This window comes from Mus caroli, chromosome 12, assembly GCF_900094665.2.
Source record: "Mus caroli chromosome 12, CAROLI_EIJ_v1.1, whole genome shotgun sequence".
Classification (NCBI taxonomy): domain Eukaryota; kingdom Metazoa; phylum Chordata; class Mammalia; order Rodentia; family Muridae; genus Mus; species Mus caroli.
In genome coordinates, this window is record NC_034581.1 from 107,495,711 (window position 1) to 107,517,227 (window position 21,517).

The following is a 21,517-nucleotide window of genomic DNA, read 5'->3' on the forward strand; positions in this document are numbered from 1 at the left end:
GTCACCTGTCTTTCCAGGCGAAGGAGCTGTTCAAACACTTCACTCACTTTTTTATTGTTTTGGTTTTAATTTGTATTTTATGGGTTACAGGTGTTTTGCCTATATGTATCTCAGTGCACCACATGTATTCCTTGTGCCCAAGGATGCCTACAGAGGGTATCAGAGCCCCTGGAGTCAAAAGCTTTTTTTTTTTTTTTTTTGAGACCAGTTTCTCACTGATCCTGGAGTATACCAGTTGTCTTAGACTGCCTGGCTACAGAACCTGAGATTCTCCTCTGCCTCTGCAATGCTGAGATGACAGGCATGTGACATTTTACTTGGAGGCTGGGGATGGAACTCAGGTGCATGGCAAGTCCTTAGCCAACGGATCCAGCTCTCCATCCCCAAAGCCTGTCTGTAACAGTGGTTTTGCAGAGGAAAGTTGCTCACTATGTAGCCTTGGCTGGCCTGGAACTCATTCTGTAGACCAGGCTGGGCTCAAAATCCCAGAGATCTGCCTGCCTTTGCCTCCCGAGTGCTGGGGTTAAAGGTGTTAGCTACCATTCCAGCCAAAGTGTTAAATTGTGATGGAGTCAGATTTATCAGTCCTTTGTCTGACTGTTCGTCTCTGCTTCCCCTTCTGTGGGCAGCACATTGGATGCAGCTTTTGTCATCAGGGTGAGAAAGCTAGACTGTATCTTCCTTTCTTCAGTTGTTCTGGATGTTCTAGCGCCGCGCATCTGAGAGGTAAAGTCAGTATGTTGACTTTGACCAAACCACACAACCCTTCTTGTGATCTCACTAGAGTAGGTACTAAATGGATAAATAGTATAAATAGAGTAGTACTACATGGATAAAGCAGTTTGGGGAGAACTGCTGTGCAGCCCGTAGCGTGGCTCTCCACTTCCTTCTGTTGTTGAGCTTGCTCACCAGCATGCAGAGCTTCCTTGAAAAGCGTATTTGCTTGTTATTAGTATGTGTGTTTGTGTAGATGTTGGGGCCAAATGCATGAGTGTGGGTCAGAGGACAGTTTTGTGAAGTTAGTCATCTTCTCACTTTTTATGTGGGTTCCAGGGCTCAGACTCAGGCTGCCAGGCTTGTGCAGTGAGTGACTTCACTTGCCAGCCCAGCGTTTGGAGTTTCTAGCATGCATTTACTTTAGATATATCTTCTCGATTTGGAGATAATATGAGTGAATGTTTTTTGAACACTTGACTTCCAGTTGTTTACTGGGAACAGTGTGTGGTTTGTAATCACTTTTTATAGGTATCCTGGTCAGTGGGAGCTTGTCCTGACCCTTCCTGCATTCCTTAGATTCTCTGTGCACAATCCTGGAGTCTGTAGACAATGGCGGTTTGCATCTCCCTTTCCTGACCTCATGTCTTTGGTTGCCTTGCTTTGCCTGTCGACCTGGGCAGGCAGGCAGGACAGGGCCGTGTGAGACACGGGCAAGGGCAGTCAAGCCAGCCCACATCCTGTCTTCAGGGAAGCAAGTCTCTGCTACTCTCGTGACAGGTGCCGACTGAGGGATTCCTTCTCTTCCCAACTCGCTGAGGTCTAGCATGAATATCAGAACTGCCTCTGGAGCTTCTGCAGACTACCACATTCCTCTTGCACAGTCCAAGAGCTCCACGAATCTCCGGTTGTTACCATAGCAACCTCACTTGATGCCAGCTTTCTGTGTCAGTTGACTTCTAGCATGATAGCAAACAGTCAAAGAATCGACTTAGAGGACTCAGAGTTAGAGAGATTGCTTTTAGTCTGCAGCACAGTGGGACATCATGATGACAACATGGGTGTAATGAGACTACAGGCCTGACAGCAGCACAGCTAAAACCTAGGAAGAGTCTGGCTCCCACAGTCCTCTACTGGGTCCTCCTCCTAAAGGGCATGTCCTCCACTAGGTCCCACAGTCCCCAATGGCATGTCTTCCACTGGGTCCCACAGTTCCTCTTTTTTTGTTTTTTTTGTTTTGTTTTGTTTTTTGAGACAGGGTTTCTCTGTATAGCCCTGGCTGTCCTGGAACTCACTCTGTAGAGAGACCAGGCTGGCCTCGAACTCAGAAATCCGCCTGTCTCTGCCTCCAAGTGCTGGGGTTAAAGGTGTGCACCACCACCACCCGGCCCACAGTTCCTCTTAAGGGAGTGTCTTCCACTGGACCCTCTTCCTAAAGCTTCTACTACCCAATAGGCACTAAGCCTTTAATACTTGGTCTCTTGAGAAAACCGAACCAAATTGAGGGTACAAATGCTTTTTTTCTCATTTAGCTTATTGATATGGTAAATTAAAATGATTTTCAAATGCTGAACCAGTATTTCATTCCTGGAACATCCACCATTGGCAGTGTATATTAATATCTTTATGTCTTGCTAGATTTAGCTTGCAAATACCTGTGGAAGGACTTTACATCTGTATTCATGACATCGGCCTGTAGTGTGCTTTCCCTGGCCTCCTCTTCTCATCTCTGTCCTGCTCCTCATCTTGTATCTTTTTTAATAAGGTCTGGCTGAGTAGCCCAGGCTGGCCCAGGTCATCTTATCTCAGCCTCCGGAGTGCTGGTACTGTGGAGTGCCAGCCACCACACCCAGCTTTTGTGGTTTCTTTATGGTGCTGTTTTTGTCTGTGTTGATAGAAAGGCAATGCTAATCTCATGAGCGGAGGCAGTCCTTTCTCTTCTGCTTTCTGGAAGGTTTTGTGGATATGTTTGTTTTTCCCTCTGCCCTGAATTAGGGATGGAGTCCTGGGTGTCAGGCATGGTCAGCAAGTGGTACTCTTGCCTCTGGATTAGCTGGATTTTCTTCTTCAGAACATTTGGGCTTCACTGACTTTACTCAATAGATAGTACTGTTCTGTTACCAGTTTCAGCTTGGTCAGCTTTGGAGAGTGGACAGTAAGTTGTTACATTGTATCTGCTTGACGAGTAGGTATCTGAGGTCTCTAGTTCTCTCTTTTATTCCCAATAAAGAGAATTTTCTTTATTTGTTTAATCTTTGTTTGGCTGACGGTTTTAGGAATTTTCTCAATCTTTGCAAAAGAGTAACATCTGGTTTTTATTTTCCCATTTCAAGTTGTTTCTGAGTATCTCTATTGTCTCCTTATGCTTTGTTGGTGTTCAGTTTGCACTCCCTCTTCTGGTTTCTTATTGTTTTATGCAGCGTATCCTGTTCAGTGGGAGTCTTTCCACTGAAACACTAATGCCTGCACAGATCCTGACATACTGTCTTTACATTGTTTCCATTCCGGAGGCTTTCTAGTTTCCTTTGAAATACGCTGTTTCTGCCAGTCCATTTCCCAGGTAACTGTGTCTTCTACTTGTTGTGGCTTCTCGGTAGCCACCTCTCATCTGTGGCTTCATTCCCGTACTTCTCCAAGTTCTGCTCGGGTATGAAAGTATTACACAGAAATCTCCAGAAAGAGACAGCTTGCAAGTTTTCAGGTACACCAACTATCCCAGATAGTGAGAGAAGTTCCTTGGCTTCCCAGAGTTGTACGCACAGCCCTACTGGTTACCCTGGAGGCTCATCAGAAGCTGCCCCTAAGTAGGCAAAACTTGTCTCCATGTACCTCAAAGGCTTTAGAGCAGAATATTGAGGTGAATTCATGTCTGCTTCGTGGAGGTGGCAGCATGGGATAGGGGCAGCCGGGCCTGGGTGGGAGGCTGTCTTCCCATAGCTACAAGCTGTACTGCTGTGTTGGTGCCACCACTCTGGCCTTTGGGAACCTCCTGTACTTGAGTCTCACATGATTGGCTTTCCGATGTTTCTTCTCTGGTGTTTCCATCCAGCCCCTCCTAGTTGGTGCCTCTCCTGGGGACACCAAGTGTGGCTGTGGGGTCTTTGCAGCTCTCTAGGCAGCTGGGCAGTGTACCTAGGACGTCTGCTGCAAGTCTGAGCCCTGTGTCTTGCAGGTTGTGTAGCCTGACCTTGAAGAAGCTGGCAGTGCTCCGGGAACTGGAAAAAGAACTCCTGTCTGTGGTGATTGCCGTCAAGATGCAGGTAACCCTCACTGCACACACACAAGTGTGGCCAGCCTCACTTCTCACTCGGTCCCTCAACCCTCACCACTGAGCCACCTACCCAGGGCTTTTGTTCATGCCTGTCCTGGTAATAGGCTTGAGTAGTAACAAGAAGAGACGGGACATGGGGCTCTCTGGACTAGAACCTGCCCCAGTGTTTTGCTGTTCTTTGGAGAGCCTGTGACTGGATGAGCTTGGATCCCACCCTTCCTGGGCAGAGCATCCCTGGCCCTTTGGGCTGCCTCTGCTGTGTTGGGGACTGGCAGGTTACAGGTCGACTCTCAGGGGACAGGATGTGGATTTTGACTCCTGGCTGCTCAGATGTAGCTCAGGGTGACCCTCTGTGCATGGGTGGCACATGCAGGGTAAGTGGCAAGCAGCTCCACACAAGGCCTGTGTGCCTGGGTAAAGGGGGCAACTGTTTATTACTTAGTTCTCACCCTCTGTCAGGGAGTATGTGGGTCCTGCTGAGGTAACCTATTTTTAACACCACCCCCCCATACTGCCTATGGTATTGGACACACCCTAGACCTGTTGTAAGAGTGTGCTTAGCACTGGGCAAGACTTCGTCTGTCATTCAGGGTCTCCTCTGTCACACAGAACCCTCCCATCCATGCAGGACCCTCCCATTTTGCCCTGAGATGTGTGGTTGGAGTTCAAGGAGGCCTGGCTTCTGTTTATGGTTGGAGGTGCTGTGGATTCTTGGCATCTAAGCAGGCAGGCAAGTCTCCACCAGCTTGGCTTTGTGCCAGACTGTGCCCTGTATCACCTGCGCAGTTTGAATCTATTGTAAACATCTCGTGCTCTTCCTGTCCCTGTGGCAGTGTCTTTTTTTTAAGTGGCATACTCTGTTGACCCCACACACCCATACCTGTGCACTGGCCTTCAGAGGCCATTGGTGGGCTGGGCTGGGCTTTGGTGACTGTTTCTCTGGCAGGAGCTGTTCTGGCCTTCCACTTCCGTTTCTTGGGTAGAACCTTTGGTGGAATCAGGTTTTAATCCTGCTCCTGCTTCCCCACCCAGTGAGGCCTTTGCCATGCTAGTTCAGAGTGCTGGTGTGAGGATGCTCTCTGCTGGCCTGCTTTAATATGCTCTAGACTAGAAAAAGGCTGTTTCCTTCCAGGGTTCCAAGCGTGTCTTGAGATCACATGAGATTGTGCTGCCTCCTAGTGGACAAGTGGAAACTGACCTGGCTCTGACCTTCTCTCTCCAGGTAAGTCGGATTCCTGGCTAGTGAGGATGTGAAGAAAGTCAGTGCTTTGGATAGTGAACTCTCCTTCCCTTGATGCCCAGGGCGATGGGCACACTTTGTTCAGTGCCCTGGAGATGATGGACTCATTTCCTCCCAAGTGCCCTGAGTGGCAGGTGTGCCCTAGTCAATCCCTTACCAGTTCCCTGAGTACCCTGGGTGCTGGATGCCCTGTCAGAGCCACCTGTACTCTTTTTTACTTGGATCTTCTCTTGATCAAGAGTCATTATTAAACAATTAGAAAATCCTATTGATATACTTTCTCCCCCTCTCATAATAAAGAAAAACGGAATGATGGGGTCTCTGTTAGTTGTTTCATCGCTGGGACAAAATACCTGGTAAGAAGCACACTTCAGGGAGGAGGGCTTATATTGGCTCACAGTTTGAGGTACAGTTCATTATGGTGAAAAAGTTGAGGCTGCAGGAGTTAGGCAGCTGGTCACATTGCATCCGCAGGCGGGAGGCCGAGAGCAGTGATTGCTGAAACTCGGCTTACTTCCTCCTCCAGCCTAGGGCCAGCGGAGTTTCCCACATCTAAGGTGGGTCTTTCCACCTCAGTTAACCCAGTCTTGACGATCCCACACAGGTATGTCCAAAGGACAACCTAATCTAGGCAGTCCTTACTGGAGCACCTCAGAGCCTGTCTCTCCTAGGTAATCCCAGATCCTTCCAGGGGACAAGTAAGGTTAAGCATCACATTGACAAACATATCAAGACAGGCTTGCTTTATTCTCTTGTTTAGCAAGACTCTGTGGAAACACTGTGTTAAGTTCAGAGTCCTTGTGGAGGAGGAAGCCTGCCAGCCCAGAGCATCTGGTTCTGGGCTTTGTGTACCACTGTGGGGAATCCAGTTTATGGAAGTGTAATGTACCAGTTTACACACCTGTGTCAAGTACATGGCCCCAGTGACTTCTGAGAAGTGTGTGTTGATGAACAGCCTGCTTGGACACTAGAGGTTAACCCTGCTTCCAGAACTTACCCCAGGCTCTGGTTGTGAGCTTTAAGGACCCCGTGGGAACTGTTTCCTCTTGAGTGAAGCCCCTGTCACAAGTGCAAGTCCTAAGCATGTGCCGCTGTAGCACATGGGACAATGTTGCTTGGTGGCCTCAGCAAGGAGTGCACAGGGTCATCCACAGAAGGCCCAGATCCTCCCACATAGAGAAGACGATCAGAAACTTAGGGCCATGTTGTGTATTGAGAAGGTGTCAGGCTGTCTTCAGATGTCACATGATAACTGATCCCAAGTAGTTCAGCAGATATGTTCCTCTAGTGTAGAAGTGGATCCCCTGATCTAAACAGAGGGTGGCCTCACAATGTTGCAAATTCTTGAGGGTAGGTTGACAAAGGGCCCTGAAGACCGAGACCCTGGAAGGTCTCAGCCGTGTTAACAGGCGCTCCTCGGGGATGTTGCTGATCCTGCCATCAGCAGCCAGGCTGCAGCAGGCGTCAGGAAGCTTCTTGTGCCCACAGTACCCCCACTTCCTGAAGCGGGAAGGCAACAAGCTGCAGATCATGCTACAGCGCAGGAAGCGGTACAAGAACAGGACGATCCTGGGCTACAAAACGCTGGCCGCGGGCTCCATCAACATGGCTGAGGTAGGCTTCCGGGCCGGTGTCAGGGCTCCAGAACACGATGAATTTATGCATCTGAGAGACCATCCTCCAAGTCATCAGAGCACCCGCAAGTTTGGGCTCCACTGTGGCATCACTCTGTGGATACTTCCCTGCCCCCGGTCCTGTGCTGCAGAGTGTGCTGCTCCAGAACTGTAACCATCTGTACCCACTTCCTAGAGGAGCTTGGAGCTGTCTCTCCTGGACTCCTCCCTTAGACGGGTTCTCCATGCTGTCCCCTTAGTCTTTGCTCTGCCCCAGGAGCTCAGATGAGCACATGAGCCATGCCAGTAGAAAGACCTCAGAAGGACAGAGAGCCAAAAGCTCCCATATCTCCTGGAATCCATGCTGCTCTGCAGAGACTGAGGAGGCAGGATGGTCTCCTAGGCAGGTGATGCCTTTAGGCTGAGCAGCTGACCCCCATTGATACAGGAATGACCTTGGGAGAAGAGGCCACTCAGCACTGGCCACTTTGTCCCTAAGCTATAGAGCTTTCCTCTTTTGGAGTTCCAGTTCGTGTCTGGGACAAGTGTGCAGCTGTGTTGGTGGCCAACTGAGGCTGGAAGGTTGGCTGCAAGCCAGGATATGACACTGTCCTCAGCGTGAGCTACCCAAGGATTCTGGGCTACTCAGTGCCTCATCAGTCACTGTGCGTTCAGGTCTCTCTATCCTGGCCTAAGCACTCAAGCCTGCCACATCCTGTCTCTTGGAACTTCCCTTGCCTTCCTGGCCTAAGGCTTTCCCTCTGATTCCATAGGCAGTTGCTGGAGTGACCATACCCAAAGTACACCTGCTACAGCACCAATGGTTTAAAGACTGCATGCTTCCTGTGCCCCGTCACTCCTAAGGTTCCCTCACGCAGTGTCTGTAGTTCCCAAAGGCCACTTTTCACACCTCCTAGGACCCTGCTCTACTCTTTACCCTCTTAAGCTTCCTTAACTTTGAAAATGAAAAAGCCTGTGGGGATTAGAGAGGAGGAAGCACCACAGAGTGACTTGGCTTTAGCTCTTCCTGTGTCACTCAGTGTCACCAGCTTCTGCTGGGCCAGAGGGTTTCTGAGTGCTGAACTGCTGAGCTATTGAAGCAGGAACTGCTACTGTCCAGGATTGTGCCTAGCTGGCCAGTACCAATCCAAGATGTTTCCAGAAGCCCAGCTGCAGCCCAGGGAGAGCATGAAGAAAAGGGCTGGCAGCAAAGCAGGCTTGAGAGAGGCACAAGCCTTTGCCAGGGCCTTGTCTGTGTGTCTGCCTGGGACCCTGCCTGGACTAGAAGGCTCTTTTGAGGTGAAGCAGCTGGTATGGCATATGCTTCTGACTGTCCAGGCAGGACCAGGCCCTGAGTTACCTGTGGCTCCATGTCAGGATGTTCCAGAGAGCAGTAGTCTGCTGAGGTCAGAGCAGTCGTACAGGCCTGTCTTTAGCACAGGTCCTTTTTAAAAAGTTCCCTACCCTCCCAGTGAGGAAGCCAGAGAGCATGTTTTTCTAGGTAAAGAGACTCCACCTTATCCTGGCTCACGCGTGCATGCACACATGCACACGCACACATAACATGCCTACACTGCACTCCCCCATCTTACCCAAGCCTGGGTGTCCCTCAACCCCTGTGGTCACATACCGGTGCTGCAGAGGTCACTTAGATCTGAGGCTACCTTAGGGAGTGACAAGCTCTTAGTGCATCTGTAGAGTTAGGGGAGAGAGGTTTCTCCTCCATGTGTCTCCTGTGCATACTTTGCACAGGAAGGCCCCAGTATCTGGCACAGGGTGGCTGGCCTGCCTTCCAGAAACTTCCTGATCAGTTTCTGAAATGTTGGTTTAAAAAAAAATGTGAGCATCCTTTAAATTTATTTTCTTTACTGACTAGAGTTGTCCTCCTAAATCAGTCCCCAATTTTAAAAGGCTATTTTATGTGTTTATTTGTGTGCATGTGCGCGCACATATGTGTTGAGGTCAGAGGACAGTTTATGGCAGTAGATTTTTTTTTCCCACCATGTGCCTTCTAGAGATTGAAATGAGGTCATTGCAATATCTTTACCTGCTGAGACATCTTGTTGGCTCCAGTACCGATCTTTTTTTAATCTATAAAATTTTAACATTTGAATCTGATCAAGAGGCCCCAAAGCAACTTGTATGCCCTGTCAGGAACAGGCCTAGCATCTGTGCCTGCTTTTGAGGCAGTGTCAGGGCCAGGACAATCGCTAGGTCAGTACTGCTTTCTGCTGCCCTTGCTAGCTTGTTAAGCTGCTTCTCCTTGACGTCTGCCCTCATGAGTCTTTATATATGTTTCCCCAAGGCTGAGTGGCCCCCCACTGTCACACACTGAGGCTGCTACTGACAGCTGGACAGTAGACAGTGGTGAGTGGGGGTAGGAACAATTTGAGTGATGTCCACAGGGCAGCAGGGGTGCCAGAACTGAGTGGTCTATAGATCACTCCTCTGTCTATCTGCAGTCAGAAATGCCCATCCCGGCACTGACCTCCCTGCTCAGCCAATCTACTTTGCCCAAGGTTTCTATGGTTTCCTGCCCAGCCTTCTACTAGGTGTGCCCTGTTTCTGAATATTGGAGCTCTCTGGGGTGGAAGCCCTCCTGATACCTAGACCATGTTCCATAGGTGATGCAGCACCCCTCTGAGGGCGGCCAAGTTCTGAGCCTCTGCAGCAGCATCAAAGAGGCCTCTGTCAAGGTGGCCGAGATCTGGATCGTGTCCCTGTCCAGCCAGCCCATCGACCATGAGGATAGTGCAATGCAGGCTGGCCCCAAGGCCAAGTCTACAGGTGAGTCACTGCCTTCCTTCCTCTGCTTCCCCGCTCTGCTCTTGCCACTTCCTGCCACATGTGTGGGAGGCCGTCCCAGTGTGGTCGGAGAAGGTAGAGTCTTTTGGGTTTTCTCTAGCTAGAAGCTTTGAGGGAGTCGTGTGCACTGTTGAAGTTCATTTATAAGTTCTCTGAACCCTCGATATGTAGGTGCCATGGATCTATCCTGTGGCCTTCGGTGTTGTGAACACCCAGTTTCTGGTGTGGAGAAGGTGCTTGGCCCCTGTCATTGCTGCTGCCATCACAGTGGGGCTCGCTCTGTTTCCCCTGCTCTCTTACTCCACCAACATGTCAGCAGGCACATGTCAGCAGGCATGTTCCTTACTCCACCAACATGTCAGCAGGCACATGTCAGCAGGCATGTTCCTTACTCCACCAACATGTCAGCAGGCATGTTCCTTAAGACACCAGTGCTGTGCCTCCATGTTCCCTGGTCTACACGGGTCTGTCTCCCCTCTGCTCCCAGGGGACACCCGTGGTTCTGTTGCCAACTCATCGCCATGGCGTCGGGTAGAATCTAGAGGTACTCTCCCTTCTGTGTGCTCATTCCACAGATAACTACTCTGAGGAGGAGTATGAGAGCTTTTCCTCTGAGCAAGAAGCCAGTGACGATGCTGTACAAGGGCAGGTAAAGTGGGAGCCTGAGATGGGGAGATACCTGGCACCTCCCTCTTCCACCTCTGTAGATCAGGGCTGGGGACTGAGGGGACTTCCCTGAGTTGCCCACACAGGATGAGAAGGGAACTATATGTGCCGCACCTGTTTGTTTCTTCCCTGGGCCTACAACAACTCTGCAGGGTTTGGGACTGATAGTAGCTGACTGCCAAGTGATGGCCTCCCTCGCACTGTGGGGCGGGCCTGCTGTGTGGGCGCAGTGGCCTCAGGCTCTCTGCCTCTCTGTCTATACAGGATCTTGACGAGGATGACTTTGATGTGGGAAAACCCAAGAAGCAGCGGCGCTCGATAGTAAGAACGACGTCCATGACCAGGGTCGGTGGAAACTAGTTTTACTAACACTGGGGAAGGGTGAGGAGGGTGGGCAGAGGCTGGGAGGCTCACTGGAAGGCTGAGGGAAAGAGGACAGACAGCCTTTTCTGAGGACCTCATATAAGGCCTGAAAGAGTCTTAGAATTCCCACTTGCCCGGAGTCCAGAATCCTGTCTTACTAGCACCTAGTTGTTATTAGTCAAAATGGACATGAGCCAGACAAGGATGTCTTCTGGCTGCCACTCTCTCCTGCCCCCACTCCAGCTTTATATGGTCATGGAGCCCTGGGATCTGGAATAAGGCTGGGATAGCTGCCTCAAGCCCACAAACCTACAGATAGAGGCCACTGGGTGTTGTCCTGTCAGTGCGGGACTCAGACTCACCATGTGTGGAGCCTGCTCTGCCAGCACAGAGACTCAGCTGTTTAGGCCTTTCCCATGGGAGGAAATGTGGGGTAGACTTCAGCCCATTCTCATCCTGCCCAGTGACCACCAGTGGACCTGCAGCCCCTTAGAGCCCAGCAACTGGGCTTCAGAACTGACTGGCATGGGTAGCCCCTTGTTGATACTGACCGGGGACAGCACTGTCAGCCTTTGGCAGGTATGAGGAGGTTGTGCACAGACAGTGGCCACAGTACAGAAGCTGAATATAAACTGGGGCTCCCCTGACCACAGGCAGCACCATCTGGAGTTCATGGGCCAGCCTGAGGGGTTGTGCAGGAAGAGTCCTCCCTGTTAGGGTCAGTTCTGTAAGGGTAGCCATACCGAGAGGACAGTGGCTGGAGTAGCTTGACTAAACTCAGAGCTTACAGGATCCCTCGTCTCATCCACCATGAGCTATCCTGAGTGCCTCCCACGGGGTGGCAGTTTCCTCCTGAGGATGAGGCCAGGACCTCCCCTGGGAGGTGGAGCTGTGGCAGGTGCTAGAGAGCCTGGATGGGACTGCTGAAGCTTCTGCGGCTGCAGAGCCACCCTGTGCCCTTCCTCAGTCGCCCTCAGTGGCTGTGGACTGTTAGCTCCCCAGGCGTTTCTGAGTCTGGACTCAGGCTGTGCTTTCCAACACTAAGAATGTGCACATGGCTGTATGTAAAAGCTGCGTCCAGTTTATGCTTTCATAGCATGTGAGCTGTGTCTCCTCCTGTCCCTCATTACTGAGAGACCAGAGTGCAGTTCCTTGCTATGTCCCAGGAATGTAGCCCCTCCCATCATCATTCTTCACGTGAGCTTCCTGTGCTTCTTGTCTTACAGCAACAGAACTTCAAGCAGAAGGTGGTGGCGCTACTGCGCAGGTTCAAGGTGTCAGAGGAGGTGAGTGGGCCAGGGCTCTGTAGCTGCCAAAGGCCCCTTGATGTCATGCTGGTCAAGAAATGCTCCAGTGAACCTCCAGGCCAGATCGGGTTCTGGACTTACCATCCATGGGGTATTGCCTCTGCCTGTCAGCCTGGGTGGCAGCTGTGTAAGAGAGGCCAGCAACCAAACTCCCAAACTTCTACTGGAAAGACCCAGTAGAGAGTTGAGCATTGATTTATATAAACAGAGTATTTTGGGAAGCAGTTTCAGGTTCGTAGAAAAAACAAGTAGAAGAAACAAGACTTTCCATGCTCCAACTCCCACATACATACATACATACATACATACATACATACACATACACACCTACACACATACATACATACATACACACATGCATACATACATACATATGTACATACATACATACATACATACATACATAGCCTGTTCTGTGACCAACATACCGTGACTCTTTGTTTTTTTAGTTTTTCTTTAATCCCCAGTCTTAGGTATTGAATTTGTTCATAATCCAAAGAAAATCACATAAAACAGTCAAGATTCTGTGCCCACAGTAGAGAGGGGACATTTGGATGTTTGGTTCTCAGAACATGTCCCCACCCTCTGCATCCATGTGTGCAAGGGCCATATGCAGGTACTGGGAGCGGCACTTCTCAGCTTTGGGGGCTCTCTTTGGGGCCAGTACCCATCCTGGGACACCATACCCGTTTCAGTGGAATAACCTCTGGGCCCTGTATCTTGAAGCTTGTGACAGACCCAGAGTAGCTGAGAGTGGCGCACAGCAAGCAAAGTGCCTAGCCTAGGACCATTGTAGACTTGCAGGAAGAGGCAGGTTGATTTGACCATGGAGTTCCATGCTTACCAAGCAACAAAATAAACCTGACATACGCAGCTTTTGTTCTGGGTTCCAAGACTCGGCCTAAAATCTGGAAAGTGTAGCCAATATCTTGGACAGTGGTCAGGGCATAATCTCCCACATTGTGTAGAACTCATGCAAGTTACCAAGCCATGTGAGCTGTTTGATATCTGTCCTGTATGTGAGGAAAGGAATGTCCAGCCATAGCTCCACCTCTGTCTCAGCACTCCTCGACTCTCACTCACAACCCACCAGCTGTCCTGGAGTGTGCAGTCACCTGTGTGGGACTGCAGATGATCTTAAATGGTCATTGTTGTGCTGTAACTAAACTTCTAGGTTTTTGTAACCAAATACAGACAGGGGCTGTCGAGACAGCTCAGCAGTTAAGAGCACTGGTTGGCTGCTCTGGTAGAAGATCCAGGTTCAGTTCCCAGCACATACATGGTAGCTCACAATCATCTGTAACTCCAGTTCCTGGGGATTCAATGCCCCTCTCCTCACTGTGTGTGTGTGTGTGTGTGTGTGTGTGTGTGTGTGTGTGTGTGTGTGTGTGTGTAAAGTATATCCAAAAGATGCCTTTCATAGTTTTGGAGACTGAAAGGCCAAAGTCAAGGTGTTGGCAGATTCTTCTGTGGAGACGACTGGATCTTCCTGAACGGTGCCGCATCCTCACGTCCTCACACAGTGATGGCAGCGGCACTACTTAAGGGCCTCTTACTGAATTACATTGAGGGTTAGGTTTCAGCATAATTTTGGGGGACACAGCATTCAGATCAAACCATTCTGTTCCTAGATCCTAAAATTCATTTCTTTCCCTCACACAAAATGTATTCATTCTATCCCATCAGCCCTTATAGCCTTAACTCACACTAGCATTAACCAGATTCTTAAATACTGGAGTGTCTGCAATTGTCTACATCAGACGTGGCTGAGCAGGACTTGTCGGGTGTGAGCAGGAAATCTGTGCAGAGTGAGTTATGAGACCAGCATAGGGAGGGCAGAGATTGTATTGGGAACGCGGAGAAAAGGAAACTGATGGAACTGCTCCCCAAAGTCCAACACTCAGCAGGGCAAGGCATTCGACACATTGTTTACTTACTTGCTTGCTTACGTAGCGTGTGTGTCCGAGTGAGACCCAGGTATCAAACTCAGGTCCTTAGACTTGGCAAAAATATTATTTATTCTCATTGACCTCAAACGTTAGATCTTAAAAAAAAAAAAAAAAAAGAAAGAGAAATGATTGATTGACTTCTATAGGCATGAATGCTTTGCCTGTATGTGTATAAGTGCAGGGTGCGCATGCCTGATGCCCACAGAGGTAAGAGGCGGAGACAGCAGATCCCTACAACTGAAGTTACAGATGGTTTAAGCTGCTGTGTGGGTGCTGGGAGCCAAACTCGATTCTCTCTGCAAGAGCCTCCTTTCTGTTCCCCAAACATTGAATCTTAAGGCTAGAAAACCCTTCTTTGGTTCAATAATCTGCTCTCAGGACATAGTGGCTTGGAGCTGGGGTTCTAGGGCCTGGTACTGCAACCCACAGTGTTGCTAAGTGCAGCCTACAGGATCTCAGTGGCAGCTATGAGCTTCTGGCTCTCCTGGGCTGGCACTGTGGCCTTTCTGAGCACACCACTGCCATGGTTCCTCTGCACTCTGCCCTCAGGCCTCTGCCAGGGATAGCACATCCTATGACAACCAATTTAAAATGATTACAATTTTGCAAACATTGAGAGTTGGCACTCACAGTTGCTGCCTGTATGCCATGTGTGGGATTGTTCTGCTGCCTGGGCCCTGTGAAGACAGCTCTGAGGCTGAGGGGCAGCCACTGGAACCTGCGGCCTCGGGTCCTCAGCAGGGAAGCATCTTAGGGTCACCTCCGTCCTGTTGAGCAGTCCCTTGCTCCCTCTAGCCATTACCAGTCTCTCTAAACTTGAACTTTTAAAAATACTTTATTTTTAATTGTATGTGCATATGGACATCTGGGGGGTGGGGGTGGCTTGTGCAGTTGCCTTGCAGTGCCCACAGAAGGCAGAAGTGGGCATTGGATTTCCTGAAGCTGGAGTTACGGAGCTTTGAACTACCTTGCTTGGGTGCTGGGAACTTAGCTCTCTCTGTGAGAGCAGTACACACTGTAAACCACTGGGCTTCTTTACAACCTGATCTGACTGGGACTTTTCAGAATCTTTAAAATTCATTTCTCTTGATTTCTATCTCATTTTCCCCCTTGCGCATCATTGTGAACTGTCAAGAGAGTTCACGTGGCTCCCTCTAAATTGGAGGTTTATTTTGCCAGATACCCTGTGTTATCACTTACGTTCCATAAAACACCTCGATCTATCTACCTGTAGATCCACCCAGCTTTCCTGCTTTGTCATAGGTGACCTGTGCTCCAGTTCCCAGAACCACACTTTTTCCTTTGGGTTCTGCTCTGTTTTTTACCAGCATTCTGTTCTGTTGCTGCATACGGTAGCTCCGTGCTGTTGTATTGCTGCATACAGTAGCTCTCTGCCGCTCTGTGCTGGTTTAAGCTGTAGATAATCATCTCAGGTTGTGTAATGCAACAGCCAGTGTGTCTGGCTCGTGGGTCTGCAGGCTGCAAGTCCAAGATCAGGGCTCAGCAGATTGAGAGTCTGGGGCAGTCCTGTTCTTCAAGGACAGTCTTCATCCTCATGGGAAGGACGGGAGGAGCCACTCCTCACAGCTCTTTCTCAGTGGTTGCTGATCCTCATGAGAGGTCACCCTCGTTCCTGAGTCACTTACTGGAGGCTCTCCAACACAGTGCTTACAAGTTTCTCTTGGTAGACACTCTGACACCATCTCTGATCAGAGTTTGCCTGGGGAAATACAATGTGGCTCTGCCAGGCCCAGAGGACTTCCGGGAGAGAACTTCGTATCTTGGTTGAGGGGTCAGGACCTCATGTGCTGTTCAAGTTTAGCTATCTCTGTGTTTTACAAAGTGTGAACACTGTGTTCTAGACACATCCTTGCCAAGCCATTGAAGGGTAATCACACGATGAGGTGACTTGAGGTCTCTGAGGTGACCCAATTCCTAGATTAGAGGCGTGAAGAGGTATTGGGAAATGGATGCTCAGTGAGTGGTGTCCCCACACAAGCGTGAGGACCTGGGTTTGGATCTGCAGTGGACTTAGAAGTGGGTGCAGCTGTGCATATGCGTAACCACAGTGCTGGAGTAGGAGACAGGAGGATTGCTGGGGCTTGTGGTCCAGCGAGTGAGGCTGACAGTTCACTATGGTTCAGTGAGAGAAGTCTGTCTCAAACAGCAATGCAGAAAGAGACAGGGGGAGATATTTGATATTAACTTCTGTCCTGTGACTGCTCAGAGAGAGAGGAGAGAGAGAAAAAAAGCAAACAGTACGATGTTTTGTCAAGTGAGCGTGTGTGGCACTGTTTGCCCTCCTGCTCGTGTTCCTGCACACCTGCTTTGTGAGCCAAGCAGTGGCACAGGTCTCTGTGGGCTCTCATATATGTCAGCATCCATCGCTTTAGGTCTTGGATTCGGAGCAGGACCCTGCAGAACATGTTCCCGAGGTGGAGGAGGACCTGGATCTTCTCTATGACACGCTGGACGTGGAGAACCCCAGCGACAGTGGCCCTGACATGGATGACGATGACAGTGTCCTTAGCACCCCCAAGCCCAAGCTCAGGTAAGCTCTACCACGTTGAAACTGCCAAGTCCAATAAGCCTGAGCCTAGACAAGGATTCTGAGCTGCCTGATAGTCTTGTTCTAGAATGGTCTGAGTTGGTTTGGGCTGACCGTTTGTTATGACCCATGTTTCACCTTGGGGCACCACGTGCTTGGACAGCTCTCGAAGGGTAGACCAGGAAATCCTGAGAGGAGGTAGCATGGAGTGAGTCCAAGTTTAGTGGGTAGACAGAGCCAGGTAGCTTTTCCCCGTGGCCAGAAACAAAGGATGCCTTTGGAGAAAGATAGGTGTGGAAGGGCATAACTACTGACCCATTGGATCTAGGTCTGGCATCTTTCCACAGGCAGAGTATTTCTCGGGGTGAGTGGTAACCATGTAAATGGACCACAGTGCTTGCATATCCATTAGGAACTAGAGACAAGCAGAGCCATCATCAGGGAAAGGGCTTGAGCTGGAAGGGGCTCTGTGAGGCCAGAGCTTGGTCCCTGCAGCAGACTGCAGAAGAATGAAGGGCCCTAGAGTATCCCTCTCCATTCCCCCTGCTAACAGCCCTGAGGTATACTAGAAACTACAGGGCCCTACTATCACGAGCAGCAGAGGGAAGCCCCATCCAGTGCTCCTCCAAATTTGGATTTCTTGTGTCTTGCAGTTAATTAACCATAACTCTCAGTGATGACAGCACTTTATTCATTACTGCTCGGCTTGGTTTCTCATGCCTGTAGTCTCAGCATTTAGGAAACTTGGCATTGCAAACTTTAAATAGCTGAGTTTCAGGGCGGTTTAGACTACAGAATAATGAGACATTGTTTCAGAAAACAAACTCTAATGCCTCTTATGTTTCTGGTTCTGGGGTGGCATCCTCAGGCCTCAGCTGCTTTTCCTACCTGTGCCTTGCTGGGCTCAGTCCAGGTGTTAACTGCTGGTTTGGGGGATGTACTCTAGGTCAAGCAAGCTCCTTGCTGTGCTCCTCTACCTCAGTCCCCCTGTCTCAGCACTGCACCTTCCTGCCTCATTTTAGGCTTGAGTGTGACCTCTGCTGGGTCACCTTAGGCTCACCCACAGAGTCCAGATCCTCCCATCATGAGCCCTATGACACTATGTTGGCGTAATCCCTGGCCAGCTAATGCCTGTAGTTCTGGAGTGATGTATGATCACTGTGGTACCCTGATCCTAAGTAGTCACAAATGGCGCCCCACATCTGCAGGTCTGCATAGCCTTCTCACCCACATGGACCAGCAGAAATCCTGCCAGCTATTTTAGCCTGAGTTCTATAACATCTCTTGGGTTTCTGCTGTCCTCATCTCCTCTTTCTTCACTCACACTTATCTGCTGAAGACAGATACATTCATCCAGGTTGATCTGATTGTCAGGAGTTACCCTGGCTGATCCAGAGTCATGTCTGTTCTGGATTAGTCTGAAATGGCTTTCTCAGGCTTGGTGTCGAGTCCTGTGTGTTGGTCTGGAGCAGTCTGAATGTGTCTTGGATGACTTAGTTGTTTGGACCTGCCCATGCTACCCTTGTGCTGTTGAAAATGTTCTTCTGTTTCCTGTAGTCTGGTTGTAGATCTCGGTTCTCAACTGGGGTATCAGTTAGGATTTCATTGCTGCGAAGAGACAGACACCGTGACCACAGCAAGTCTTATAAAAGGAAAACATTTCATTGGGATTGGCTTAAAATCTCAGAGGTTTAGTCCATTATTGTCCTGGCAGGAGCACGGCAGCATTGTGCTGGAGAAGGAGCTGAAAGTTCTGCAGGACACTGGGTCTGCATTGGTGGAGCTTGAGCATAGGAGACCGCAAAACCTGTCCCCACAGTGACACACTTCCTCCAACAAGGCCACACTTCCTGATAGTGCCACTCCCTGTGGGCCAAGCATTTGCACACATGAGTTTATGAAGGCCACACCTTTTCAAACCACAAGGGGCATCCAGTGCTGACAACCACTTACCGTGTGGTGTTGACTGCCTACCTGGGGTGAGCAACACAAGCAGATGGGGTTTTCTTCTTGTTTTAAATTACATTTTATTGTGGGAGGTGGCACGTGTGTGCCACAGCACAAGAATGAAGGTCAGAGGACAGATTGCTAGGATTACTTCTCCCCTCCCCACTGCGTGGGTCCCAAGGTTCAAACTCAAGTCTTTTATTTATTTTTTTTTAATTTATTTAAATTTTTATTTTATGTGTATTGGTGTTTTGCCTGGATGTATGTCTGTGTGAGAGTTTCAAATTTTGGAGTTAAAGATAGTTGTGTCAAACTCAAGTCTTAAGGGTTAGCAGCAGGAGCTTTTACTCACTGAGTCATCTCAGCAGCCCTGGGACACATTCTCTGCTGCTGACTTCATAGGCAGTGCAGGAGCTATGCCACCTGGAGTTGTCACTGCAGAATCCTCTCATAGGGTAAGGTTCCCTCAGAGGCAGGTGTTTAGTTACACAGTTCTTCCACACTGTGTCTTTGGATGTTGCTCTCTTCTGTTGCTGAGGTCCATGCTGCTTGCCCTGTTGTGCAGGGGTTGAATCTCATTCTAAGTGTATAGGGAGGGATCTAGGGAATTAATATCTACTCCTTTCTTTATCCAGGCCTTACTTCGAAGGCCTGTCTCACTCCAGCTCACAGACAGAGATAGGGAGCATCCACAGTGCCCGGAGCCACAGGGAGCCTCCGAGCCCGGTGAGTAGGCCATTCTATGCAGTGTGAGACCCTTGGACATGGCTGGGCACCCTCATCCTTCCTCCCCATGAGTCCTGAATAGCTAGCCAGTGTATACCTAGCTGATGTATCCTGGGCTCAGGGTTCTGCCCAGGTGCAGGTGCATCTTCTAATGTAATCCTGAGCTCACAGTCTGTGAAATTCGCAGCTAGTCTCCCTGGGCTTCCTCCCATCCAGAAGTAGACATCCTGGTTCCACAGCATAAGCCAGTTCCTGTCTCCTCACCCCTAGGCTGATGTACCTGAGAAGACGCGATCCCTGGGAGGCAAGCAGCAGCTCAGCGACAGCATCTCTGACACGGTGACCCTTGTAAGCAGGCATGGGGCAGGGGGGCCTTCATCCACCTGTCGTGTGCAGCTGACTCAGATGTACAGACCTGCACATGGGGTTTGTGTTCGCATACTCTGAAAACATGTATACCACCCCCAGGAGCCACCAGGCTGCCTGGTGATCCTTGTTCACTCTGTGGGTATTGGCCAGGTATCTCAGGTGGAGGGCTGTGTCCTAGCCTTGCTATCAGACCCAGGCCCTCATGGAGTTTCTCTGATAAGGAGCAGGGTGGGTGGGGTTTCCAGCAGGTTTGGTGCTGATCATAGTTGGTCTAAAAGCTACTTGTAGGAGAGGAATACCTCTCCTCTCGCTTGTGACTGCGCCTTACGCAAGACCTGAGGTTAGAGGAACCCCAGAGCCTTACCCCAAATCGGGCACACGGACGGGAGAGGCACGGTAAATGTTTCTGCATTTGGTGCTTATGGCTCTTTCTCAACCCATCAGAGTACAGCAGTCCCCCGGGAACCATCAGGGCAACCTGAGGACAGCCCAGAGGCTGAGACCTCCACCTTAGATGTGTTCACCGAGAAGCTGCCTCCCAGTGGAAGAATCATCAAGACTGAGTCACTTGTCATCCCCTCCACCAGGTGTGGGCTTCGTGCTCAGGGACTCTCTGCACCTTTAGGGCAGGGTTGTGGGAAGCCACTTGGTCACTAGCAGCTCTGCCATCTGCTGGCCTACCACCCTAAAGGCCAAAGTGCCCAAGAGACACCACTGCTTCCCTGCCACTGAGGGCTCAGGTTGCTGGGGAGATTTCAGTGTCACCTCACAGGGTCTGTCAGGTGGGGATGGTGGCAGCTGTCGTGGGGCAGCGCAGTGTGCAACCTGCAGTGAACATACAGCTTACCACCCCAGCTGTTCTCCACCGCCTTTCCTGCTCTCTAACAGGTCAGAATCAAAGCCGGCCGGCCGCCGGGGCCGGAGCACATCCCTGAAGGAGCGACAGCCTGCTCGGCCACAGAATGAACGGGCCAACAGCCTAGACAATGAGCGCTGTCCAGACACGAGGAGCCAGCTTCAGGTTAGGGTAGGAACTGGGGAGGACACTGCCCAGACAGAGCAGAGAGAAGCCTAGGGGTCCGGAGGACTGGGCAAACCTGGAGGGCCTGCTGTGAGAAGACAGTTATAGGTCCTCTTGTCAGGAAGCCTGTTGACCCTGTCCTGCCACTCAAGGTGTGGCCACTCCAGACTTAGGGACCTCCACGTTAGTTAGCGCTGTCCCGTTACCTGAAGTGTGGCTACTCCAGACTTAGGGACCTCCACGTTAGTTAGCGCTGTCCCATTACCTGAAGTGTGGCTACTCCAGACTTAGGGACCTCCACGTTAGTTAGCGCTGTCCCGTTACCTGAAGTGTGGCTACTCCAGACTTAGGGACTTCCACGTTAGTTAGGTGCTGTCCCACCACCTGAAGTGTGGCCGCTCCAGACTTAGGGACCTCCACATATAGTTAGGCACCTCCTTACTTGCCCTCAGCCTCCATGCCTGTAGGTAGTATGAGTGTGAGACCCAGGGTTGGGAGTTAAAAGGCCTGGGTGCTGCGTTTCCTTGTGTGGACACCTCGGGGTCTCTAGATTCCCAGGAAGACTGTGTATGACCAGCTGAACCACATCCTCATCTCTGATGACCAACTCCCCGAGAACATCATTCTCGTCAACACCTCTGACTGGCAGGGACAGGTAAGGGACCAGCCATGTGCCCCGCCCTGCCCTCTCCTCAGCACTGCCTGGATATCTGGGGACTACCAGGTACCACGCCCAGGTCGTTGTCAGCTTGTCCCTCTCTAGTTCCTCTCAGATGTCCTGCAGAAGCATACACTTCCTGTGGTCTGCACGTGCTCTGCTGCTGACGTGCAGGCTGCCTTCAGCACCATTGTCTCTCGGATACAGCGATAGTGAGTCTGCTGCTCCCTTCTTACCTGGGGCTCGACCCTTGGACATCCCTGCCTGGGTGTGTACTGGGATCTTACATCCCGGCTCGCCTGCCACTTGAAGATGGAGTA

At 50.4% G+C, this 21,517-nt stretch overlaps 1 protein-coding gene across 6 annotated transcripts in view; it reads left to right on the plus strand.

The window, feature by feature from the left end:
* The window catches only part of Pacs2 (phosphofurin acidic cluster sorting protein 2), a 59,333-nt gene that overhangs the window by 25,622 nt on the left and 12,194 nt on the right, over window positions 1–21,517 (plus strand). For 2 of the 6 annotated variants that reach the window (XM_021178907.1, XM_029484533.1), the window contains exons 2-15: window positions 3,887–3,974; window positions 5,118–5,207; window positions 6,714–6,839; window positions 9,463–9,625; window positions 10,219–10,292; window positions 10,574–10,654; window positions 11,899–11,958; window positions 16,322–16,479; window positions 19,059–19,149; window positions 19,420–19,497; window positions 19,963–20,105; window positions 20,407–20,545; window positions 21,090–21,194; window positions 21,303–21,409. In XM_021178907.1, the coding sequence (XP_021034566.1) occupies window positions 3,887–3,974; window positions 5,118–5,207; window positions 6,714–6,839; window positions 9,463–9,625; window positions 10,219–10,292; window positions 10,574–10,654; window positions 11,899–11,958; window positions 16,322–16,479; window positions 19,059–19,149; window positions 19,420–19,497; window positions 19,963–20,105; window positions 20,407–20,545; window positions 21,090–21,194; window positions 21,303–21,409 (1,503 nt within the window). The remainder of the gene's footprint in view (window positions 1–3,886; window positions 3,975–5,117; window positions 5,208–6,713; window positions 6,840–9,462; window positions 9,626–10,218; window positions 10,293–10,573; window positions 10,655–11,898; window positions 11,959–16,321; window positions 16,480–19,058; window positions 19,150–19,419; window positions 19,498–19,962; window positions 20,106–20,406; window positions 20,546–21,089; window positions 21,195–21,302; window positions 21,410–21,517) is intronic. The other 4 variants (XM_029484534.1, XM_021178908.2, XM_029484535.1 and 1 more) reach the window with 3 other exon arrangements.